Consider the following 25,797-nt stretch of genomic DNA (forward strand, 5'->3'; position numbering starts at 1 on the left):
GCAGCGCTCGTACACCGCGAGCCAATAGCAGCCCGGAAGAGCCCGTCCCGAAGGTCAGCGAGGAACCAGCAGGCTTGGCAGAGCGAGCGCACGAACCCCGGTGCGACATCTTGGGGGGCGCTCTTAAAGGGACAGCGCGCCCGGGCCGCGCCGGGCTGGCGCCCCCAGCGGCCCGGCGGGAGCCTCGCGACGCGGGGCCGGTTTATTTTTCCCCTTTCCCGAGGATTGCAGCGAGCGGCACAGCGGTCCCGCCCCGGGAGCGGCGCTGTGGCCGCCCCGGGCGCAGGAGGGCGGCGGGGCCGCAGGGGCGCACTCCCTCCGCTCCGGCTGCCCCGGGCACCGGCGGGCGCAGCGGCCTTCGCGCCGCGGAACACCCGCGCCTCCCCCCGCCCCCCGCCTTGGTACGGCCCGGCCGGGCCCCGCCCACCGGCGCGCGCGGCAGGGCGGGGCGCTCCGCCTCCCGCCTCCCGTCAGGCGCGGCGCGCGGCAGCATGGCGGTGAGTGCGGCCGGCGCTGCGGGCCGGGCCGCGTCCCGGCGGGGCCTGTGCCGCAGCGGCGTGCCGGCCCGCGCGGGGTGTCCGCCCGGCGCCGTGTGCCCCCGGCGCGGGGCCGGTGGCCGGGCTCCCGGCGCCAGCGTGGCTCTGCCGCTTCCCGCGGTTGCGCGGAGCTGTCGGGGAGCCGTGCCGGGCACGGGCTGCCCTGGGCGGGCCGGCGGTGGAGCCCGGCGGTCCCTCGGGCTGCCGTGGGCTGTTCCCGAGCGCGCTCCGCCGCCGGCGGGCAGCGTCCCGGGGAGCTCGGGCGGCTCGTAACGATTCGAAAGGCCGGAGTAGTCTCTGCAGCGCGTTTCGCGGGTTTGCAACGTGACATATTTGTGTTATTTGTCACGAATGTGACATATTTGTGCCGTGACCATTAGCGAAGAGGTAGGCCGAGGTGAGGTCAATGGCTCGGTGGCACAGGCAGTGAAAAGCTGGTGATGAAGCTTTTGGGCACGAGTCGGAACCTCTCGCAGGTTGTTGTGGTGTCTGTGCCGCTCTTCTGGAGCTCTTTGAGGTTTGCTGTAGTGTTCTTGTCGTTAGTCAGGTCTGTTTGCTTATGCGAGGAAAGGGTAGGCACAGCTCCTGCCCCAGATGCTTAGTGGTGCAGATCTCGGAGGGAGAAAACTCCACAAAACCCTCAAACTTTGTGCGTGTCGAGATGTACGACTGTGCTGTCGGTAGTACATTTACCTTTAAGGGCTTGCAATGTGTTGTGTGATAAAAGAATAAGGAAAACTTAACACAGTGCTGGTGTTGAAACACTGATGTAATTTACAATAATTTAAAATACTTTACCTGAAGAACTCTCTTTATGAACTACAATTAGAGTAGACTTGTGTGCCAGACTCTTCTCTTGGCCTAGGAAGGACTGTTCCCACTTTACGTATAGTAAAACAGAAAAACATCACATGGGGTTTATGAAGTGTTTGGAACAAAAATGGAATTCCATGGATTTTTCTGCTTATGATTTATAACCATTCCTATCTCCTGAAGTCAGACGCCTTTGAATTTGTTAGTTGTTGGTAAGATGATGGGTTTGTTAGGGTGTGTGTTATATTGGCTCCTACAGAGTTCTTTGCCTCGGAGAAGGGCTATTAACCGTTTCCTTACAGATGTATGATCCCGTTTCAGAAGGCTGAGTGTTAAGGGTGGAGGTTTACACGGGCTGATTAGTGACCACGTTGGTGATGCTTTGTTGTGGGATCGTGCTGCGGTGTCGCGGAGTCCAGAGAAACGCCTGCCTGTTTAGGAGTGGTCTGTAATGTATTACAGTTCTGCGTTTGTTAACCCATTCAGCCAGGCTTCTCGTCCTCTTTCTGTTTAACAGGAACGTAAAGGGACAGCAAAAGTAGATTTCCTGAAGAAAATTGAAAAAGAGGTCCAGCAAAAGTGGGATGATGAGCGAGTCTTTGAGATTAATGCTTCGGATAGGCAGAGCCAAAGGAGGTATCGTTACATATTTTTTTACAGGTTTTATTTCTAACTGCTGGAAATGTCTTTTCAAGGGAACTTTTTTCCTTCCTTCCAAAAACTGTTGTGTGGGAATGAGTGTGCTCACACTGTAGAGCTCTTTTTCAACTCGAGAGAAGTACAGTCTGTGCTTTTAAGTATTCACTATCTTACAGGTTGAAATTTAAGGCTGTAATTAATGCTTAGTTTCTGACTGAAAATGAAAGCAGTAGGTCAGTTTTACAGTCTGGAACAATTTAGCATGAAATTGCAGTGTTCGTTATGTTAACATGTGACCACCTTTTAAATAGAGAAAAAACTGATTTGCTAAACTAATGTTCTTATGCTTCGAGTTAAAATGCCATATATTTATCTCAGGATTTTGTCTCAAACTTCTATCTGTTTCATAAAAAATAGCTGATACTACTAGAAGCTACCCTAGAGGAGAGAGAGATGATGTGACATGAACGTTTCCGTGGTCAGTCCTGTGTAGTCAGTGGGATTTCAGCCCGTGCCAGGAAAAGGCTTTACTTACAGCTGGTGAAGCTGTGCTGTGGTGTAGGTGGAACTGCTGTCAGAGATCTGTTGGTGTTCCCGCAAAACGCACTCCTAGGGAGTGATGGCTGGAGCAACTCTGCTGATATGAGAGATCACAGTTACTCAAAGAAAATGTGCCAGGAGAGGTGACTTATAATGTGGTTGGCCTTTTCCAAAGCTCAAACTTAATAAATTGTTTGAGATAATTCCTGTTTGAACTAGAGGAGATTCCCTAGGAAAAAGTCTAACCCTCGTTTAAAAAGAGTGGAATTCCACCACAGATCTTCTCAGATTGTTTTAATGGCTAACAATCTTCCTGATTTGTTTTATTATTATTGAAAGTTTTTTATTAATTATAAAGTTCTTTAACTTCAGTCACTGCATTTGTTGTATTTCTGCTTTTTGCGTAAAGCTTCCTCTGCTAATGTAATTTCGTTGTGTTTCTGGAGGGACTGTGTCTGAACCACCTCTTGTTTTCTGCTGTTTCCATGTAGTGATGCCCTTGGTAGGATTGCCTTTGTTCTTTTATTTTGTTAAATAAAAGAAGAAACGCTCTCGTTGACATCATCTCCGTGCATGAATCCATGCTGAGGTTTATCTGAGTCTTTCTCCTTTTTGTTTTGATATTTGGCTTTTCTGATTAATTTGAACTGCTGTGAATTTTACCTTGCTTTTCTTATTTGTTAGCTAAGGAATATCTATTTTTTTTAGAGTATTCTACTTCCGATCAATGCTCGTTGTGGTCAACATAACTTTTTGCTGTAAAAATGACTTTCTGATCTTGTGGTAGAATACTCCTGACCTGCTGTCGGTCGGTGGTAGAAGGTGCTTGTTTAAGTTTTCTCCCACCTGGTTGGTTTCATGGCTGTTCTCAGGTTTCTGGAGTTGGCTCCTCTAACACAGCAGACACGTGCAGCGCTGGTTTGGGCTCCGTTCGCCTCCCACGTGGCAGGCCCAGGCTGCTGCAGTGCCTGAGCGTGTTCCATGGGCAGAGGGAGCGTCCCGCCGTGTAACTCCTTTTATTTCCGCCCCGGAGTAACCCTGAGAAACCCGTGTAAGAGAGAACCTCTGGAAACGTTCAGCATTGGGTGTTCGGGAGGGTCTCGGTGGAAAAGCAGTGACCTCGGCGGCGTGAGGTTCGTTATTGGTTACGTGGGAAGGTCAGACTGGAACACGGTAATGACCACAGTGCTGTAACAGGTGGCACCTCCTTGAATTGTGACGTTTTGCAAGCAAACAAGTGACCCGACCTTTATTTGTGCCTATTTATCCATCAGCCGTAGTGCTGGAAGGGAAGAGACAGGGCAGAGGTAGGAATTTACAATATCCCAAAGATCTAGGAATTGTCCTAGTTGCTTTGAGAGGTCGGGTTGCAACAATATAATATTCAAAACACCGTGCAACAACACGTCTCTGAAATGAGTAATTACGTGCAGTGTGCCACTGGGAAACCTGAGCTCAGTGGGAGATGAAGGAGACGACTTCAAGCCATGCCATAATTAATTTGCAGAAGTGGGATTAGAGTTTGTTACCTTGCTCTGTGATGTCAGTCCGATGTGAGTTTTTTCTTGTGTGTTTTTTGATTTTAAAGATGATAAAACCTGTTAGTACATCAGTTCTTTACAATCAAAGGCTCATGCTACTGGCAGGGAAAATGTTATTTTAATGTCACGGTGGGCTGGTAAGGGCAGAACGTATCAGTTAACTGTTTTACTCGTGCGTCTTCTGATGGTCATTTTAAAGGCTAATCACGTGTTTTCATCCTTTGAATTTCTTCTCAGCAAAGGAAAGTACTTTGTTACCTTTCCTTATCCCTACATGAACGGCCGCCTTCACCTGGGACACACGTTTTCTTTATCTAAATGTGAGGTAAAAATTTTCCTTTGCTAATACCTGTAAATACTGCTTTATTTATGCTAATTTGGTAGTTAAATTTTGAGCTAACAGAATGCGTTAATTACTCTATAGGTTCAATAATGTCTTAATGCAAATTTTCCTTCTTTCTGGTATTTTCAGTGGAAATATTGCCAGTTGAAGAGAAATGCCCCTGGTTGCCTTTTTTTTAATTCTGGGAGATTGGACTCCAGGCGTGTTTCTCTGCTCATTCCTTCAGATTTGCTGAGGTTTTTAGGAGATGCTCTTCTTACTGTTTGCCTGCTGCTGAGTGGCGCACCACACTGCGTGAGAAATCCCGTCGTCTCTTTGGGTTGTGAAGCCCATGCTCTGTTACCAGTACGGTAACAGGTTTTAGAGACCAGTGGATAGGACTCCCCTAAATTGGTCTCTTCTCTAGTCGCAAACAGCCCCCTGAAAATTGGAAAGGCTTGTGCTGGCGCAGCCGGGCAGCGGCAGAGCTGATAGCAAGGTCTGGGGTCACCTTTCCCTTTGCCTGCCTTCCTAGGTGCTGTGGGCCGTGTTTGTCCCATCTTCCCGAGGTTTCATACTAAAGCCAGGGTCGCCCTCACGTTTGGAGGAGGGTGCTGGTTTAGCCTTACGCCATTCTTGCTTCATCTGTTTCTTTTTTCCCCTTTACGTAGTTTGCGATTGGGTATCAGAGGCTGAAGGGAAAGAACTGCCTGTTTCCATTCGGGCTGCACTGCACTGGGATGCCTATCAAGGTGAGATAGTTTGAGTTACTGAGGGCTTTTTCTAATATATTTTGTACTTAAGATGACTTGGAGCATTGCTTACTGTCTATCCAGAGCATCATGTTAATGTATAGAACAATTCATCAGGATAGTGGGATGGTGATGAAGACGTGCTGCGCTTGGACTATACGTTACGACTTTCTAGAAAATAAAATGCTTCAAAATTAAGTTTACCTGTTGTATTTTTTTATTTGCAAGAAAATCCTCACTGTAAACCTCTTCCTGCTGTGGCAGGCATTCTTGAAGTTGCAAGATCTCCTAGAAGTTACTGCAATGTGCAGAAAAAGTTGAAAGCATTGTAGTGGAATGCAGAGTGTTATCAGCAGAAAGTGCTCCTTGGCGACTGCTTCAGTCATAGCTACAGGCAAGTGCTGATACACTACCAATAACTCTGTTTAGGCTTGTGCAGATAAGCTAAAAAGAGAAATGGAATTATATGGCTGTCCACCTGAATTCCCTGATGAGGAGGAAGAAGAGGAAGAAAATTCTGCTAAAAAAGAAGAAGAAATTATCATCAAAGACAAGGCAAAAGGCAAGAAGGTAAACTTTAAACGGACTTTCTGGATCAAAATACTCATTGTGGGTTTTTTTCCTCTTTGCACTCCTTAGAGAAACTTGTGATACAAATATCTAGATTATTTTTTCCAAGATAGCTGGGTACTTTTAAGGTAGACTTGAAAGAAATGCATCAGCTGCATAGTTCCAGAGATAGCATTTGATGCATGAAATCTCAGTGGTGAGCTGGTGCACTGTTTAATGGTTTCCTGAGAAAAACGAGATCATCCAGAGCTCTGCTCTGTTTTTGTTGTGGTTTTTTTTTTTTTCTCTCTCTCGCACAAAGCGTTCACAAACAAGTTGTAGGAAATAATCCTGCTTTCTCAGGAGTGGGGGATGTGTGTACACCTACTGTTCTGGTTATTCTCTTGTAAATTGGTTGTCTAGCCTATTTGGCTACATTACTTAGCCTGTTTGGCTGGATATGCTAAGTAAAATAATCCAAACTATTTTTGCTTATCAGGAATTTAAATGAGATTTATGATTTTGGAAGTATCACAAAGCAAGGAAAAGAATCAAGTCTAGGAAAATTTAGAGATGTTTTTATGTGTACTGTTTATGCATGCTAAAGAGATTTTCCCACCGGAAGCATTAGATTTGGGGTTCTGTCTGCTGTACATCAGCAGGAGATGTGATTCGCCTGCTCTTGCAGGTAGTGAGTTGCTGTTGGGTAGGGACATAAGATACTCGAAGGACAATAGCTGGAAAAAGTAATATGAGCAAAGTAACAGCAGACAAGGTTCTTGATGCAAGGATATAGGGCAGGACTGCCCCACCCTTTCAGGGTAAAAACACCTCTTTGTTTGACCAGACCTCAGTGAACTGGTCATTTCTTGGCAGTTCATCATGGCGCGCCCTCTCTGCAGATGTGTCAGATGGATGCAAGCATGCAACAGCTGGAAAGAGAGGGGTTAATGTACGTACGGTTGAGTACAAGCTAGGAGATGGTGTAGATTGGAAACTCTGATTATTAATCTTCACTGCTAGAGAAAGGACACGAGAATATTTGTGTTAAACATACCATTCATGGAGAAGAACGCTCGAGCATGTGAGGCTGCTGTGAATACAAGAACGGGCGCTTTTCCCTAACCTCCCTTGTCCTTTCAGAGTAAGGCTGCTGCCAAGACTGGCTCTTCCAAGTACCAGTGGGGAATCATGAAGTCTCTGGGTCTTTCTGATGAAGAAGTAGTCAGTTTTTCTGAAGCCGAGCATTGGCTGGATTATTTCCCTCCCCTTGCTGTCCAGGATCTGAAAAGGATAGGATTGAAGGTAGCTATATGAAACCTAAAATTCGGTTACGCCAGCAGCCATGCTTGTCTTGTCATGATGTTTGTGAATATGCTGCTTCTCCTTTGAGAAGGTTTTTCTGCATAATGCCAACGTTATTCTAGAAATGCGTCTGGTGTTTTTTGAATTATTCATTTAACCTTTTAGTGGTTTGGGGCGATAATTAAGTAGTTTCTTATATAGAGCTTATACCCTATGCAATAATCACAACTGGAAACAAGAATCAAATAAAGGAATTAGGACTTTCACTTGTCGTTTCTGTATTAGGTAGCTCTTCTGCAGTCAGTATTAACATTATTTTTCCTAAAACTACTGATATTAAATAAAGATACTTGTCCTGCTGACAATGGACTTTTAAAAATAAAGACAGGTAGAGATTATGAAACAAGGTAGTGCTGAAATTTAGCTGGAGCAATTGGTTAAAACTACTGCAAAATGTCTAAAATTCAGTCAGCAGAGGGGGCCTTCGGTCTGTGACATCTCAGCTCTGAAGGACCGTGCACATACAGACTGGCTGTAAGCCTGCCCACTTTGTGCCATACATACTTACGTTATCTTTTTGGAGAGAGGCTTCTTTTTGTTTTTAAAATAAGAGTTTTGCTATTGTGAGATTTCTTGAGTTTCTCTGTTATATTTACTTACTGGAGGCGCTTATGCATTTCCAGGTGGATTGGAGGCGTTCCTTCATTACTACAGATGTTAATCCTTATTATGATTCCTTTGTACGATGGCAATTCCTGACATTAAAGGAGAGAAATAAGATTAAGTTTGGGAAACGGTAAGCCTGCCACTCAACTCTGAGTTCATTGTGAATATGGATAAGCTCAGCTTTACCAGAGGCAGGACCCTACCAGGTGTCTCTAGAACATGCTTGTGAGTCACATTAAACTACAATCCTTCATTTCAAATGCTCTGCTAGACACAGTGAAGTACTGTATTTATTGTGCTAGCAAAGTGTATGAGATCATGTTCTGGTTTCACATTTTTTGTGGATGCCAACTCGAAGCAAAATAGGGCCAATACTGAAAGCTCTGGCAAAAACTGAACGTTGACATTGGTGGAAACAGATTGATGCAAAATTTGAAAATAGGAATAATGTCTACACATCATTTTATTTGCTACTAAATGAAAATATACCTTTTTCTAGATATACAATTTATTCTCCAAAAGATGGACAGCCTTGCATGGATCATGACAGGCAAACAGGAGAGGTAATATTTTTAATTGACATTTTTATGTCTTGCTTATGATCTTACATACTGAATGAAAAAATAAATTATATCTTGGAGCAAAATGTATTTTGTACATACTGAGTTACTGGTTCTCAGTTGTCAGTACACGTGAAAATCGAATGAACTTCTCTATTGAGAATATTTGTCTTGAACTATGGGTAGTATTTTCCATGGTAGCTGTTCTCTGTGATTATTTGGTGGTTTGTGCCAGCAGCATCACTATGTCATATCATTATATATCTATTGAAACAAAACAAATAACCTGTTATTAACTTACATCTTGCTGAGATAGAGGCTCTGACAAGTAAATTTTTGGACATAAGAATAAAGTATAACCTCTCTCTCCAGCCTGCATTTTATTAAGCAGCCATTTGTATCAATGGAGTATGATTTACTTGAAGACAGCATCAGTACCTTAACTAGCATTCAGATTAGGTTACTACAGAACAGAATTTATTTTCTTTACTGCTTCAGTCAGTGTCAATATATTGATTGGTGCATTGTTTGTGTGAATTGTAGGGTGTCGGGCCTCAAGAATATACACTAATAAAAATGAAGGTGTTAGATCCTTACCCCACAAAATTGAGGTAGGTCTTGAATTTGTAACAGCAAATAGGTTCTGTCTTATGGCCAGAAGTGGCCATTAAATTAGACAGTTTGGTTTGCCTAATGCAGAATTTAATTCAACTCTGTTACTTCTGTCACTTCAAGGACTTGGTCTCTGTTTTGAGCTGCTGTATTCACAAGTCTGTGTGGAACTCAAATTGGAGTGTTTTGTGTTGTTTTTTTTTTTTTTTTTAAATTAAAAACCCACAAAGAACTTAATGACCCACTTTCATCCCTTAAGAAATGTTACTTAAAAGTTCATATCAGATTAAAAGCATGTTCTGTATTTCCCTGAATGTTTTTATTTTGGTGACTTACAAAATACTTTTTTTTCACTCCAGTGGCCTAAGAGGGAAAAATATCTTCCTGGTGGCTGCTACACTCAGACCAGAGACCATGTTTGGACAGACTAACTGCTGGGTTCGACCAGATATGAAGTACATCGGCTTTGAGACTGCAAATGGGGATATTTTCATCTGTACCCAAAGAGCTGCCAGGAACATGTCCTACCAGGGCTTTACAAAAGATAATGGAGTCGTACCTGTTGTCAAGGAGCTGATGGGAGAAGTAAGCATCTTGCAGCTTGCTGGTCAGGCTTAGCTGGTCCTGTGAAGCTTACAATTCCAAAGGTGATGGTAGAATTGTACTTACAGAGAAAATCTAGGCACTATTACAAACAGTTTGGAGAGTTGAGTGACTGAAAAAGCAAGCAGAAGACAGTTTTCTTGGAGCTGGGCTACTACTGCTTCTGGGAGATTCACCTGATGCACTTACCTGTGGGCAGATGCATTGCTGCTGCCTTAGCTCGAGGAATGAATGGTTTCAAGTAATGTCTTTCTGCGTGCTGGGAAGAGTGATGACTCCTCTGTGAGGATTGGAAAGGGATGGGAAAAAGTAAAGCTAGAAAGGGTTATGTGAAAAAGGCTTTTTGTGGATGCTGAAATTTCCAGTACGTCTTTGGGAATGAAGCTTTCTTAGTCTAGTAGTTGAATGCTAGTGGTTTTGGTATTTACTGCCCTTAACTTCTGTGCTTGGAATAAGTGTCGTTACTGGCATTTGTTCATCCTAACACAACGTACCTTCATGGTGCTCACATCACTTGACCTCTGTTCACTGGAACTTGTCACTGTCTTTCTTGATCCTGATTTGAAGGACAAAGTAGAAAATACAGTTTTTGCTTCTTGTGAGTAGATGTGATGTGAATTCTAGCAAATCAGAGAGGTAGAAGACAACTGCAACATCTAGACTACCTCCTGTCAGTGCAGAAATGGTCTTGACAATATGCTTTTCCTGCCCTTGTTTGATTTAGCTTTTGACACTGACTTCCTAATTCATTCCTGTCTTGATGCTCATGTGCTTCAGATATTTGGAGGCAAACTGTGCTCCTGCTGACTGTCTTTTTCCAACTCTATGCTTCAGTAGTCTTGCTTTCTTTGAATTAACTTTGTCTATATTGTCTTGTATTTGACTTTTCTACCAGTAAATAGTCCGTATACTGTCTCAAATGGTACACACGTGCTTTTCATATGTACTTCTTCCTTGTCTAACTATAGATGTATTTTTTTTTAATTTATTTGTTTGTAGTATATAAGGAATGCCAGCAAATTTGAAGAGTATCGGCCAGGAGAGCTTACTCAGCTAGGCTGAAAAAGTGCTATTTATTGTACTGATGTTCCTTTGTCCTGCACAGGAAATTCTTGGCGCTGCGCTTTCGGCACCTCTCACCACCTACAAAGTTATCTATGCTCTTCCCATGCTCACCATCAAGGAAGATAAAGGTAACCTGACAGCAGCGTCTCACCAAGCCTGTTCGATGCGCGCTGTGCGTTCAACACGTGTGGACTGACCTTTTTATCTGCTGTGTCTCTTTCTTTGTCAAGGAACTGGGGTGGTAACAAGTGTTCCCTCTGATTCTCCGGATGACATTGCAGCCCTGAGAGATTTGAAAAAAAAACAGGTCAGTCTGCTGAATTACTTCTGTTTCTGTTTCCTTTCCATACTATGGACAGTCAAAAGTGGATATCCAATGGGTAAAATGAAACTCCCTTTAACTGGAGTTTTGCCATCTCTAACTTGAAATCAAAGTAGTTAAAGGAAGTTAAAACCAGCTGGACTGCGACTGATTTTTTTTTTTTTTTTTAAATTCTTAGACTCCAAGAATAGTTTTGGACCAGAATTATGTAACTTCTGCTAAAGTTAGGATATAGAAGAGTACCAGTGAAATTGAAATAAATTCCTATTGTGGAAATGACTTCTGAAAATAAGATTAAGATCTCTGTATGAATTTCAAATGAGACTTAAAGCAGCTGTTGCTATTACAGCTTGAAGAGTGCATCAGGGTCTAAACAGCTGTCCCTGGCTATTGAATTTTTGTCCCACTTGTTTTCAGGGTAGAGCAACAAGGAGAACCCTATGAATAGATAAAAAACCTTTAAATCTGGAAGATTGTTTTTCTGACCATATTGCATTTTTATGTTCTAACTTTCAAAGGCTTTGAGGGTGAAGTATGGCATCAAAGATGAAATGGTCCTGCCTTTTGAACCGGTAAGTACACCCAAATGTGTCCATCTGCAGTATGCATGACTTTGTATTCTCTGAGAAATGTGCCAAGAACTGTGCCTGCCTTTCCCAGAATTTCCATCTAAAGTTGTCCTCAGCTGAAAGAACTGAAAAGTTTAAAGTTTTCATGTTTTGCTCTTGTAATATTTGGTCTGTTGGAGTTGCAGGCAAGATTCACTATTCTATCCTATACTTCAGAGATAAAGGAAAGTATTAATTTTTGTGGGAATTACTATTTTGGAGAATGGATTGCATCGTTACACCGATGGCCTGTTGGTTGGTTAAAGCTTACGGCCTTAACGGCCAGGCCATTGCTGTGTCTGTTGGATGCAAAGAGGGACGTTCCTCGCTATTGATGCAGACTCCTGGCTGAATCCATTGTCCTTGGAAAACACACAGTTACAGGTCAAGCTGTCCCAATACTCTGCATTACCCGTGCTTCCTCTCGCTGCGTCGGTACGGAGACAGCGTGGTACTGGTGTCCCGGCAGGAGATCAAACTGATTTGACTGATGAGTGGGATTGCACTAATACTTGAAGTCCCACCTAACCTGGCTAGGAATAGACACTGCAGATCTACCCACAGAGCAGCACAGCACAGTTTGACGTTGCCTCTGGCACCTGCTGCCAGTAGGGTTCTGTGGTTAACGTTGCTTTTGGCCAAGGCACCGCAGCACAAACGCTCTCAGGTAACCAGTGACAACTGCCTTTTTTCCCCTTTGCAATCTCTGGTTCCTACCCCCATGTCAGCCTCAGGACTGCAAACTCAGCCAAGGACACTTGTCTCTGTTCAGTGTGTCACTTCTCGTGGAACTTGTGAAATCTGGGAAACAAATCTTTGTGTGGGTTTTATTGCATTGAGATAATTTGAACTGAGCGTCTGGCACTGTGTTGTTATTTCTCAGGTGCCCATCATTGAAATCCCGGGCCATGGCAACCTTTGTGCTCCATCGATCTGTGATGAGCTCAAAATCCAGAGCCAGAATGACAGAGAGAAACTTGCTGAGGCCAAGGAGAGAGTGTACCTGAAAGCATTTTACGAGGGAGTAAGTAATAAAAGATTTTGGTAAATGTTTTTGTGCTGAGTTTAATTAGGAGAAAACAAGTGGGTAGAGGTAAAGAAAGAAAGAAAAAAAAAACCAGCAGGAAAGAAGGAGACTTTTTTCTTTTTTCCCCAGACCACTTTTTGTTTCGACTTCTCCTGCAGTCAGGCTCTGCAGTTGGAGGAGTTGTGTAGAATGAAAGAGAAAGGGGGGATGTGTGACTGCAAGCTGAGACCTATAATCTGGTTTCCTAGCAAATGGTCATGTTTGGGGAGTCGACTGATTTTGTGATAAGTATTGATTTGGAAACTGATATGAAGAGAGTAGGTGTTTGGGTGGGTGGATTGTGTTTTAGTTTTTTTGTTTGTTTGTTTTTTTTAAAAAAACTTGTCTTTACTTGCCTAGTGGCTTACTTTGTTGTATTCCTCAGCTGTTTTCTTGTAAGCTGGCAACAATTTTTATTTCTGACTAGCTGTGTTCAATTGCCTGTGTCCATGCTGACATGTACACAGACACATTTTGGGTAAAGATGACCATCTGTTTAATGAAAAAAACCCTCTGTATTCCTGTTTTTTGCATATCAAAGATTGCAGTAACTACTGCTTCTTTATGTTGCTCTGAAGAGCTATTGCACTTATTTCTCACTAATTAAAAAAAATAATCAACTTCTATGACCCATCTTTTACAGATAATGTTGGTGGATGGATACAAAGGACAAAAAGTTCAAGATGTCAAGAAACTTATTCAGAAGATGATGGTGGATAATGTATGTGGTAGTATGCACACAGCTTCTTTTAAGTCATCTATTTTGTCTATTTCACAGCCGATTCGCTGAAGAAATCTCTCTCTTTTGATTCTGCAGACCCCTTAGTGGTGCTTCGGATAGCTACAAAGTAGGAAATACCGATAAAAGAAGGACCTTGTGTTTTTGGACTAGGTGGGGTGAATAGTTTAATTAGAGACCCCTTGTTCCCTGCTTCATCCCATCACCTTGTCCAGGAAATATTCTGGTGGTCTGATTTAGTCTTCGATATAGTTGGGGAGATACTGAAAGTATAAACCCAAATTGTTAGTCTTTTTCAAGCCTGCCAATAAAGGATATCAGGGACATGCAGACACCCCATTTCTGGGGTTTATCATGCAGAGAAGGAGGAGGAGTAAATGAGCAGTGATCATGTCATCTCTCTAATAAGATTTTCCTGATGAGGACTGGAAATGGGAGAGGCTTCAGCTATTTAGTCAATATTCCCTTGTTGTTGGAGTATTATGTTCGGAGTATAATATAACACTTCATCCTGTTTCATTCTGCCTCAGAATACGTGATTTGTGAAGGTGGAATTAAAGGTCACCGTTACATTTTTCTTCACTCGCCCCTGGCTTCTGCGTTTTTTCTCGTAGCTGTTAATCAGTAGGGGCATAGTCAATGAGTAATGTTTTGTGCTTCTGTCCTCCTTTTCATCATGCATGGAGACATTCTTTACAAAATTATGTGAACTGATACCTCAGAGAAGTACCTAGTCAAGTATTGCCCTCGTTTTACTGAAGTGGATGCTGAGGCAGAGAGCCTGTGCCGTGGTGAAAGCCATGCAATAAATGCTGTAAAACAGATTAGAATGGAGAGGATGCTTTTTAGTAAGGAGTGAGGATTTTCAGGACGTCGCTAAGTACTTAAATCTTAGCTTTTATTGCCCTTTCAACTCTTAGGATGAAGCCATGATTTATATGGAACCTGAGAAGCAAGTTACATCGAGGTCGTCTGATGAATGTGTCGTGGCCCTTTGTGACCAGTGGTAAGTGAAGTAAAGGTGTAGTTATAAGTTACTAGCAAATTATATCCTACTTGTGCCTTATTACAATAAACTTTTCCTGACTGTAGGTATTTGGATTATGGTGAAGTGAACTGGAAGAAACAGACATCAGAGTGCTTGAAACACCTAGAGACGTAAGTTAATAAAAGCAAGTGTAAAGGGGAGCAATTGTTTGCTGCTGCTGGTGGTGGTCTAAGAGGGCTGAGAAGAGTAGTTAGTAACAGCTTATTTCTTACAGGTTTTGTGAAGAGACTAGGAGAAATTTTGAAGCTACTTTAGGTTGGCTACAAGAGCATGCATGCTCCAGGACATATGGCTTAGGTAGGCAAAACACTCCTTTTCTCACTCAGTGCTTCATGAAGATGGTACTCATCACTTCATTTGGAAGGCTTAAGTGCTATCTAGAATCCAAAATGGTGTAGGTAAGTGTAGAACAGATTTGTCCAACTTACATCTTGACCCAGCATCCCAGAGAAGGCGCACGCTTTCTTGAAAACGCATGTGGCCAGGGGTAACTTTGTTTTTGCATTACTACAGTGATGCTATGCAGCTTCTCTGTAGCTTTTTGCCTGGGCCACTGATTTGGAAGGGACCTCAGAAGAAGAAACTACTACCATTTTTTGGGCGTTCTCCTTAAACTCTGACTAGCCTTCGTCTTGGTTAGCCTATGACATGGGACGACTGTTGTAACTGCATTAGAATACACAGCAAACCATTATGAGCTGAAATTTGCTTGACAGTTTTGTTAAGCTGACTACAAAAAATAGCAAGTACTCTATAAAATTTTCAAATGTGTAAGTTGAATTTCTAAAAAAAAAGGATTTTTAAAAGCGTAAGCATGAGTACTTGCATATATGTGTGTACATATATGTATGTGTATGCTGCACTGAAAGTCGTGAACTGCTTATGAATGCTTGAGTGTCGTGCTTGTTAGTAGGGATGACACCTGGCTTCCATCTCTTCCAGGTACCCGGTTACCTTGGGATGAGCAGTGGCTGATAGAGTCTCTTTCCGACTCAACTATCTACATGGCCTATTACACAGTGGCTCATCTGTTGCAGGGAGGTAACCTGAGGGGCCAAGGAGAGTCTCCTCTAGGCATCAGGTAAGGAGAGTCAATCCTAAAGCTTTCTTGTTTAATTTGGTGGGCTCGTCTCCTAAATTGTTCTCGATGAAGACCTGCCGAGCAGCCTGATTCTGTGCTTTGGTGTTTAAAAAGCAGCATTGTTAAAACTTAACCTGCTGTTAGGTAAGTTACAGCAAATCTGCAGAAGGGAATTAAGGGAAGAGAAAGGAGGATGGCAGCCAGAGAGAGAGGAGGAATGTCCTTGAAAGCAGAACTATATGCAGAGTAAATTACCTTTTTTAATACTTAAACTTGACTTGCCTTGAAATGGTCCTTGCCAAGTGTTTTTGAGTGGTTGGTTTCAGTGGCTGCTGACGTGTCTCTGCTCATTGAGACTGCTTTGCAGCTGTGAAAAACCGTGTGCTTCAGTGTACCAAGTGGGCAAGCTTAGCACTTAGTTTTTGTCATTGTATTAAAAGTTGATAACTCTTAGAACGATCTTTTATCCACAACTTCTACGTGGAAACCTTCAAAGTAAGAGGGAGAATGCATTAGTACCAAAATGCCTCCTGAGGCTGCTCCATGACCTCTTGGTTGGAGTGGTTGGGAACTCTGTGATAGAGATCAGAGAGTTGAGATAGTACAACTCGCCTGGAATTGAAAAAAACACTGCCAGTCTTGCCTTGAATCTGATGCTCTAATTCTGCATGTTTTATGAACTATTTTCTGGAGTAGTTTACACATTACCTTATTCAATGCTATAACTAATCTGAAAACCATTTGCAAAGTGAAGATTCTTACAAACAGAAATAGTTCTGAAAGACTTGGCAAGGTTTTAATTTTGGCTCAAACGTCTCTAATTATAGAGAGGCTACCTACATACTAGTCAGGTCTGGAAACAAGCTTTGAAGTGAGCATCCTGAGCACGGAATTACAGATTCGATGTAGTTACGTATGTACCATTAGAGTGTACTCTTAGGCAAGTAGATAACATCTTTCTTACAATATTGGCAAACTAACAGTGTTTTGTACTGAGACTCAGTCTGTGGGGTAAAGCAAAAGGGGGTTTATGGGGTGTCGTGCCCGTCACCGTTCAGCTACAGCGATCTTTGGCACCAAACACAGGAGCTACGTCACAGCACCCAACAGTGGTTTAAAGCAGCAGTGGCTGCCAGATCTAAACCAGCAAACTGCTGCGTGTAAGACTTTATTCGTGGAGTGGTGGTATCACCTGTCATGTGAGCTGGTTGTTTGATGTGTGCTGGAGGTGCTTTGGATCCAGAATGCTTTTCCTCTCTGCGTAATACAGGCTAAAGCACCTTAGTAGATGCTAACAAATAGTAAACTTTGATTTGAAATTATTTGATTTGAAATGTGTGTGGGTAGTGTCTGGTGGACTCCAGGGGAATTCTGAGGAGCTAGGAATAAAAATCTCTGTAGAAACAAGAAGGATTTTTTTTAGAAATGCAGGCCAGTGGCTGCAGAACTGTGGGTCTAAGTTGCATCTCATCAGTGTTTTCATTCAGAATTGTGGATCCCGCCTCTAGTCAGTGGTAAAATGTGTCTTACAGTAAATGTTAATTTTGGATGGATTATTTCCATTCAAAGTGGGAAAAGACTGATTTTTCCATGTAGGAGGTGACCTTGACTTGTACAGCACTTGTCTTGTACTCCTGCTCTTTTGCTTCCATGGAGGCCAGAAGGAATGGGAATATGACCCAGTGCAAGGGAGGGCAGAGAAATGTAGGTGCTAGTGGTGGGTTTTCAGAATTCAGTTCAGGTCACAAGTGGTGCTGGGGGTGGTGGGGGCGGCATCTGGAAAGGAAATAATCATATTTCCAGGACATTCAAGATTACACTTTAATTATGAATTACTTTTCTGTATGGGAGTGTTCATGCTTTATTGGGAAATATCAAAGGGCATTTTAAGCAGGGCATGGCTTGAGCAGAGCTGAGTTCTGGTTTTGTTTCTGATGTTGGATTCGCTCATCTTATCTTACACAATTGCTCTGCTTATCAAATGGAGTATGTTGTGAGAATGAACAGTTTTAAGCTGTCTTACTGAAAATGCTGTGGAGTGTAAGAGGAACTTTAACTGCCATCTCAGTATGGGACTACTTCTGTGCAGGGCACATCAGATGAGCAAAGAAGTTTGGGATTACATCTTCTTCAAGGCAGCTCCGTTTCCTAAAACAGAGATTCCAAAAGAGAAGTTGGACAAGCTAAAAGAGGAGTTTGAATTTTGGTATCCTGTGGATCTCAGAGTTTCTGGCAAAGATCTTATTCCAAATCATCTGTCGTACTACCTCTATAATCACGTGGCTATGTGGTCAGATCAGAGGTAAGTTTGGAAGCAATGCAAAACAGGTGTGCAGGAGATAAAGCTGGAGAGTTTGTAGTTCTGGGACATTTGCTAGCAGCATTTTTGGACTGTACAACATTCAGAATTAGGTCGAAAACGTATTCTTTCATATTGCAGCTTTTTTACAGTTGTCTATAGTAGAAGTTATTGAAGTTGAAGGCTTTTTACCATTATTTCCTCTGTTTTTTCCTAGAATCCTGTAAAGATTTTAAGATGCAAGATTCTTGCATGCAAATTCTAAAACATTGTTTAAAGCAAAACTGAAATCTAACTGCATGATATGACTTTTAGTTGAGTTGCTGAAATCCTGTTTGTTCTAAACACAGGAATTGTAGCGTGGAGGATAATTGACTTGGCAGTTTCAGTCAGCTCTACAGCAAACCTCAGGATTTGAATCTCCTAACTAAACAGTGCCCTGGCTTGGTGCTTCTTCAGTGGATACGCGTGGAAACATATTGAAACAGCATTGGTGTATCTTTAGGGTTTTTTCCTCCTTTCAGAGCAGAGAGAACACTAAGTAGCAGCATCTAGAGCTAAATCCAAATGCAGCTGATGTTGGAATTGTGGTGTTTGATGCTATTTTTCATTCGTTTTAGCTATCTATGGAGGCATGAAATGCTCGGTTAGGTAGCCACATGAAAAAGCAAATGTATAAAAATCGTGAACAAATTTTAACTTTTGTTGGCCTGTTTTATGAAAGTCAAATGCCTTCTGTAAATATCTCCTCCTATGTATTTTCCAGTATTGAATTGTATTCCTGCACTGGGATTTTAAGCACCTTAAAGATAATAGTTTTCTTAATTACTTCTCAAGGATTGTTGAAACAATGTGTACATATTCCCATGGGCTGTGCAGTACAGGTTGAGAATCTTTGCTGATCACATGGTGCTTTTAGAAAGATGCAGTTCTGTGCATTAAGATACTCTGTTGGCGTTCCCTTGAACCTCCAAGAATTGTATAAAACCGTCTGTCGGAAAAGCTGTTTTCTTGTGTATGGTAAAGATGGTGTGGGGAGTTTGATACCTGCTTCCTCCAGGGGTAGAGATGTGTGAGACCCAGCTCTACCAGGTGCTGTTGGGCAATGCCAATCACTGGCCTTTTAAATGAAACGTAGCTGAATAGAAGAAGGGTAAATGCAGTGTAATTGTAGCTATAATCCCTAACCCTTCTATTATAGCTCTTTACATCTTCAAAGACACTGCTCAATTTTTGTTAAGACACCCCCTAGGTATTTTTTTGAAGATTCCACTTAAGATGTTCATCCCAGACTGGAACATAAAACGTTTGTTCTTTTTTTTTTAAAGAGAAAATGTATTTACTTTACTGAATGCTTTGTGTCTTGTCTTCAAACAGAGAAAAATGGCCAGTAGCTGTGAGAGCAAATGGACATCTCCTCCTCAATTCTGAAAAGGTATAGCGAGGTTTCATGTGTGAGATGGCTTTTGTCCTTGTCGAAATGGGCACTTGCCAGCCAAACTGGAAAAATCCTTCTTGCAATGTAAGAGGAGGAAATAGTGAAAATTCTAGTTTCTTCTTTGGTGCCCTCCAGTTTTTTGTTCGTCAGAGGTGAAGACCTGCCTTTTCTCCGATTCTGTATAACTCATTTATTAAGTTAGCTCTTGTATAGCTTCACCACTTTACTAAAGATTTCAATGCGTTTCTGTTAAGTTTTATGGTGATGTAGAGTGGTTGGATTTTTCTTGACTAAATTTTAGCTTTGTTAAGCATTGGAGTAGCTGCAGTGCGAGTAAAAAGTTTGTGCCAATAGCTTGCTGATTTATGCAAATTATGTAATTGAATTTAATTGAATTTAAAAGTGCCTGAACTTAGGAATTAGGCCTTGGAGACTGTCCAGTATGAAGAAAAAAAACCCCAACAGAGTCCTTTTTGAAAAATCAATGCAGGATGAGCTGAAAATGCCAATTCTGAAGTAGTATTTAATTTAGGTAATTTCTGGAATTAAATTTTGGTACCAATTGTCCCGTTTTTCAAAGCCTGACCAAGTCGGGTGGAAGCCAAGGATGCAGAAGGCAGCTAACGTTTCCCTGCAGCTGCGGTGTACGTGGCCCTTGGCAGTAACACCTTGTGCAAGTCTAAGGCAAGTCGAACACTCAGGAGTCAGATGAGGACTTGCAAAGTTTTTAGTCAGCTTTTATTGTGAGACCTAGTTCAGATTTACCAAATGTCTGTTGCTGTGATTGGTGAGAAAATACTTTCTCAGTGGTTTGCCCAAACCGTTGTTGTGTCTGTCGTGCTTATCCAGCAATAAAATGGTGTGTGAGAAAACAAAGACTCTTCTGTTTCTTTCAGATGTCTAAATCCACAGGCAACTTTCTTACCCTAGCTCAAGCTGTGGACAAGTTTTCTGCAGATGGTAAGTATGTTCTGACCTCCATCTGGTTTTCAATTTTGTCAAAATAACTAAAATCAGTGTTTTGCTCTCAAAGGAACAGCAGATTTATTGGGGTAATGAATTACAGTAAATCTACCACTTACCACCTGTTCTTGTTGGAAAAGCCGAACTCTATTTAGGAAATTAGGATGCATGTTAGCACAACACCTGTTCAACCTAGAGCTGCTCCGGGTGTTGAGACCTCCTAGAGGGTGCTGGTTTCATTCGTCCACGTTCACTTAAGAAGTCAAACCGTAAGACACGTACTGCTGATTCCCAGTGTGTGCATACGTGCGTGCCCTTGCTCCTTCTTGCACGCTTTTGGGTTTTGGACAGTGATTGTACCAGTCTCCTGGTTCTTGGTGTCTGTGTGGCTTCCTTCCTAAGGAGGGCAGTGTACCTCTCCTGGATGCAGTGCCTCCTTTGAGACATCCTTCTGTAGTTGGGCAGGCAGTTTGTAAATTCACTTTGTGTTTTATTAACTCATAATGAAAAGTGAGTTGTAATTCGTTTTACAAGTCCCATGGCTCCTGCATCTATATCTCCCAGCTAATTGCATGCCAGCCATGTTAGCTGATCCTGTTTCTTTCAGGCATGCGTTTGGCCTTGGCTGATGCTGGAGACACTGTTGAAGATGCCAACTTTGTGGAAGCCATGGCAGATGCTGGTATTCTTCGTCTCTACACGTGGGTGGAATGGGTAAAGGAGATGATTGCGAACAGAGACAGTCTAAGAAGCGGTCCCGCCAACACCTTCAATGACAGAGTCTTTGCCAGGTACTGTACAGGCTAATAATACAGTTTGGTCCTTTTTTTTTTTTTTCTTGCAAGGAACAGCTCTGTAGTTACTTTTTTTTTTTCCTACAAAGTAATGAATTCCGTAAAACAAAACACATCACAGAATGGGTTGTGTGATTGTGCTGGTGACATGGATAGTGTTGTTTTACACAGTATTGCCAGTATGTGGGGTAGACTATGCAATATTGATGTTTTCCCTTCCTTTCCCTCTCTAGTGAAATGAGTGCAGGCATAATGAAGACAGACCAAAATTATGAGAAGATGATGTTCAAGGAAGCTCTGAAAACTGGCTTCTTTGAATTTCAGGTAGGAGGTAACTTTTTAGGTATAAGAAACTAACACTTGGTATTTGTTACTTTGTGGATTCTTTTGATCTTGATGTCTCTGATCCTTAATTATACAGCTGAATTGGAATCAGAATTGTGCCAAGAAACAAGAGTACTTTAATGGAATAAATCTGAAATTATTAAGGTCTGCTTGTGTCATTTTTGCAAGAGTCTAGAGGAAGACATCTGTGATGCTGCAGTAGTCCTGATATCTAATATGAGCAAATATCTGCTTAAGAAAAGACACTATTAAGTGTTTCCTTTCTTTATCTCCTTTGTAATAAGGAGCTCTTATTAAGAAAACCAGATAATACATGAACAAAATAGTTTGGAAGCAGAGTGCTCTTTGATATATTGCATAAAGCATGTCTCCGAAGTGTCTGCTGAACCATGCCACTTAATGGATTGCAGAGACTTCTTTATGATATTCAGAAATATGATTAAGTAGGCTGAATTATATGTATAATGGTAGACCATATTCATTGCCTTTTTCTTAGCACTTATTAGTATATTTATGCAAGCTATTCAGGATAATCATACCTGATACACAGTTGTGGCTGGTTTTGTCTTTTATGTCTGTGCCAGTAAACACTTTTTTTAAAGTACCATATTAATGCGAAAATCAAATGACCGACTGACAGTTCACTCAGGTGCTTCAGGAAAATACAGTTCTTGTAGTAATCCATTATCGAGTTCTAAGCTGCTTAGGTTCTAAAGGCACATAAGAGCAAAGAATTGGGTGTGTTTTCCTCTGAGTGTTTTCCGTGGCAGTCGGAGCGCGTTAACGACGGTTGCATTGGCTGTGTTTCAGGCAGCAAAAGATAAATACCGTGAGCTGGCGATAGAAGGAATGCACAGAGAGCTGATGTTTCAGTTCATTGAAGTTCAGACTCTGCTCTTGGCTCCTATCTGTCCCCACTTATGTGAGCACATCTGGTCGCTGCTGGGAAAGGTACTAATGTTTCAGTTTTGTCACTTGATTCCGACGTCAGCTTTTACTGATTTTTAGTAAGGCTCACATACTCATAGATGTCTTTCATATATAAGTAGAAGAAACACGTATCTTATCGTATGAAGAGCCATAATAGCTTATTGTCTGCAGGACAGTGACATGCAGAGTTAGCCTGTTAGTGTGATGATATATGCAGCTTTAATACAAGTCACTTGGACTGCGTACTCACAAAGAGGTGATCTGAAATTAACCCAAATAACGCAATGTTCCTGCACTTATGCATGAAACAGCTTGTTGTTTGTTTCTTTTTAAATTGCCTTGTGCTTGTAGAAGAAGTTATGTAGCTATATGGCAGGTGTAATTGTATGTATAGTCCTGAGCAAAGTTGCAAATAAATGCTTGTTGGCTCTGTACTTATTCCTTTACAACCTAGTTACAGGTGGCTGCTCATGGAGGTTCAAACTGTCTGAACTCCAGTTTCCAGTCAGGCTATAATGGGTTGAAAACCCACCAGATACTGATGTGTTTTCATCTCAGTGTGTGTCACTTCTTCCTTTCTTCAAAGCCTGAGTCCATCATGAGAGCCTCGTGGCCGATAGCAGGTCCCGTGGATGAGGTATTAATTCGCTCTTCTCAGTACCTCATGGAAGCAGCTCATGACCTCCGGCTCCGTCTGAAGAACTACATGGCACCTGCGAAAGGAAAGGTGAGGTGTACCAGGTCATCTTTTTCAGTGTGCTTACTTGATAGTTCTGTATTGCCTCAGGACTCCTTCCTAATTTTTTTACTTTGTTTCCTTAGAAAAGCGCTAAAGAACCTTCCCAGAAGCCGTCTCACTGCACCATCTACGTGGCAAAGAGCTACCCGCCTTGGCAGCACACCACCTTGTCAGTTCTGCGCAAGCACTATCAGGTGGTCATCCCTTCATGTTTCTCGGGGCTCTTCCCTGCTTTTTTGTGGCCTCTTTTTTTTTCTATCTGCGGAAAAGCTTAGAAGCAGTAATTTGTTACCAAATGATTTCAATATAAAGGAAGATAGTTTTAATTTTCTTTATGCTTTTACAACTGTCCAATAAATTTTGGTGCTTAATGACAGTGTCCCAAGGAATGTCATTGATTTCACAGTATGATTTCATTGGGTTTTGACAGTCCGAGTAAAGAGCAGCCCCTGTTCTGTTGGTTTTTCTCATTTGTAAGTGGATAGCTTTGAAAATATTCTTCCCAAGTATATTTCTGAGGAAGCATTGACGACTGAGACTTTAATGCTGCCTTACTATGCCAGTGGGTTTAGAAGCATTGTTTGGGTCCTTGAATAGGTCTATACTATTCAGTGATGCTACAAGAAATAGATTGAAATGGAATACATCAGTCATAAGAAGAAGAAACAAGTTTTTCTGAAAGTAGACGGATCTGTGCTTCTGACTTGGGCAAACTGATGAGAGTGGCTTTTGGGGTCTTGATGAACCATCCTTCTCAGTTTGAACAAATCAGTGTCATGACTTTTCCAGCATGTGGTGTTGAGATAAACCCATATTCCTCATGTGAAAGTTGGTTTTGGGATATTAAGCTTTGGGCATTCTAGAGGATGTTTTTCTGCATCAGTGTTAAAATCTGCTGTTTGGTCTGATGCGCTAAATAGGATTGTTGGAAATATCTATATTTTGGATGTAAAACTCAAACAATTCGGGAAAACTAGTGTTAAAAAATGTACTTGTGATAAGGCTTAGATGTGGTTTTAAAATGCATTCTGGTAGAAAATTATAGTCACCAGAAAGAATAAAGAAAATGCAGCATAATTCTGAGTTGCATGAATGGCAGTAGTTACCTGGGGTTTTTTTGGTCAAAGTTTTAAAATTTTCCTTCTAAAATGTTTCAAAGGGATGAAGAAATTGTTATACGTGGACTCAATGGTGATGACAAATCTTACTAGTATGTATGGGAAAGCACATATATAGGATGTATGAGATATAGGATGAAGGATGTATGGTAGTAAAGGGTGAGTTTTTTTAATGACACCTGTACTTTTTAACGGATGTTCATCAATGTTTAGGTCAGTGGTGGTCAACTGCCGGATAATAAAGTAATTGCCAGTGAGCTTAACAGCTTGCCAGAGCTGAAGAAGTACATGAAGAAGGTTATGCCTTTTGTGGCCATGATTAAGGTGAGTGTCAGAGGGCCAGTTCTTGTATAGAAAAAGCTTTTTGTGAATGAAACGTGTCGGACAAAGGCAACGATAGTCTGTGACCGTGCACGGGTATTGTTGTTTCCTTTGTCTCACTCCTGGATCTCCTCCTGGCTTTTGAATTCAGTCGTGCCCCTTGCCTGTGTAACATCGTCGTGGTTTTGTTCATAAACTTCTTTGACATTTCTGGAAGAAAGATACACTGGAAATGTCTCTACACGAATTGGCCCAGGTGAACTAAGGGTCTAGTTGAGGCTTGGTAGCTTGTGTGTTTTGCAGGTTGTACAGTCTGTGCTTCAAATACAAGTGGATTCCCCTACGTTTGAAATGCATCGTATTTGACTTTTCCAGATTTTGGTGCTGAGTAAGGTGTTGCTCTGGCGACATAAAAACGCTTAGCGTTGGATAGTTAAGAGCAAGGCTGGAGACAGCTGATTGCAGTGCATTTAAGAAAGGAAAAGGAACTGTTCTCAGCCCTGAATGAAATTTAAAATTTTGTATATCATTCTTGTAGTTTTATCAGTAGTATTCTGATATTTTGTTATTGTTTTCCCAGAGTCATGCAAGCCTATGAAAATCTTGGCTTGTATGTATCTTAAAGAAACTTTTTGTTCTTGCTGTTGCAGATAAAAATTCAATACAGCAACTAGGAAGCTTCAAGAAGCAAAGAATAAGCAATTTTTAGTTTTTTTTTTAAAAAAGAGGAGGGAGTTTTTGACTTCTACACTTGATCTGTAGAAGTTGAGAGGGATTAGTAATGGAAAAAAATCTTAATTAGTGTAAAAATATTATTCTTCCTCCTTAAGCTTTAGCTTGATTTTTAAAAAATGCATGTAATAATGTCTTGTGTTTATAAATTTTGTCATAAACGGAGGTGCTCTTTTACCCTCTCTCTAGAGTTGTTGTAATTATCCCTTTCCGTGGTAGCTCAGGAGCCTTCGGAGGAGCAGAGGGCACAAAGCAGCTCTGCAGCTTCCTGTGTTAAGCGAAGCTGGTAAAGGGGCGTAGTGGTGTGTTAGACCGACTGCTACGGCTGGAAAAGGTCAGACAAGCTTTCAGTCCTGCAAGTCTTAGGTCTGAACGATCCCTGGGTTTTGATGTCCTTAGTCTGGCAGTAGTTAGTGATCCTGGTGTGTGCAAGGAATGAGTTGGCGTGCTGGGGCTTACCCAATAAATTGATCCTTTCACTTTGAAAGAGCAGTGAGTGATTCACATAAAGACATAGAAACATCTGAGCTGAGACTCCCTGGATCAGTGTGTTTTCCTCTGAAACCAATTATTCAGCAGTTCCAGTGTACAAGGAGCATTTCTGCTTGTGCTTCCTGTTCATCAAAGGGCAGCTTAAACGTAGAAGAAACTTTGTGATTTACAAAGGGAAGCAATTCAGTGTTAATGTAGCGCATCTTTCACGCTAAACTGACAAGGAAACCAGGAAACCACAACCATGCTGAGTCGGACA

At 41.9% G+C, this 25,797-nt stretch overlaps 1 protein-coding gene across 2 annotated transcripts in view; it reads left to right on the forward strand.

Moving 5' to 3' along the window:
* Positions 1–483: 483 nt before the first annotated feature.
* Positions 484–25,797, forward strand: part of LARS1 (leucyl-tRNA synthetase 1) — a 30,614-nt gene continuing 5,300 nt past the window's right edge. Inside the window, exons 1-28 of one of the 2 annotated variants that reach the window (XM_086621366.1) lie at positions 484–497; positions 1,867–1,985; positions 4,307–4,394; positions 5,063–5,143; positions 5,573–5,713; positions 6,836–6,997; positions 7,681–7,793; positions 8,163–8,226; positions 8,767–8,834; positions 9,195–9,420; positions 10,544–10,631; positions 10,734–10,810; positions 11,344–11,397; positions 12,317–12,457; positions 13,143–13,220; positions 14,159–14,244; positions 14,331–14,396; positions 14,501–14,583; positions 15,229–15,367; positions 17,457–17,669; positions 19,044–19,101; positions 20,001–20,064; positions 20,675–20,858; positions 21,095–21,185; positions 22,017–22,157; positions 22,723–22,863; positions 22,959–23,069; positions 24,207–24,317. In XM_086621366.1, the coding sequence (XP_086477492.1) occupies positions 492–497; positions 1,867–1,985; positions 4,307–4,394; positions 5,063–5,143; positions 5,573–5,713; positions 6,836–6,997; positions 7,681–7,793; positions 8,163–8,226; positions 8,767–8,834; positions 9,195–9,420; positions 10,544–10,631; positions 10,734–10,810; positions 11,344–11,397; positions 12,317–12,457; positions 13,143–13,220; positions 14,159–14,244; positions 14,331–14,396; positions 14,501–14,583; positions 15,229–15,367; positions 17,457–17,669; positions 19,044–19,101; positions 20,001–20,064; positions 20,675–20,858; positions 21,095–21,185; positions 22,017–22,157; positions 22,723–22,863; positions 22,959–23,069; positions 24,207–24,317 (2,994 nt within the window). In that variant the 5' untranslated portion in view covers positions 484–491. The remainder of the gene's footprint in view (positions 498–1,866; positions 1,986–4,306; positions 4,395–5,062; positions 5,144–5,572; positions 5,714–6,835; positions 6,998–7,680; positions 7,794–8,162; positions 8,227–8,766; positions 8,835–9,194; positions 9,421–10,543; positions 10,632–10,733; positions 10,811–11,343; positions 11,398–12,316; positions 12,458–13,142; positions 13,221–14,158; positions 14,245–14,330; positions 14,397–14,500; positions 14,584–15,228; positions 15,368–17,456; positions 17,670–19,043; positions 19,102–20,000; positions 20,065–20,674; positions 20,859–21,094; positions 21,186–22,016; positions 22,158–22,722; positions 22,864–22,958; positions 23,070–24,206; positions 24,318–25,797) is intronic. The other variant, XM_086621367.1, reaches the window with a different exon arrangement.

This window comes from Tauraco erythrolophus, chromosome 16, assembly GCF_009769465.1.
Source record: "Tauraco erythrolophus isolate bTauEry1 chromosome 16, bTauEry1.pri, whole genome shotgun sequence".
Lineage (NCBI taxonomy): Eukaryota > Metazoa > Chordata > Aves > Musophagiformes > Musophagidae > Tauraco > Tauraco erythrolophus.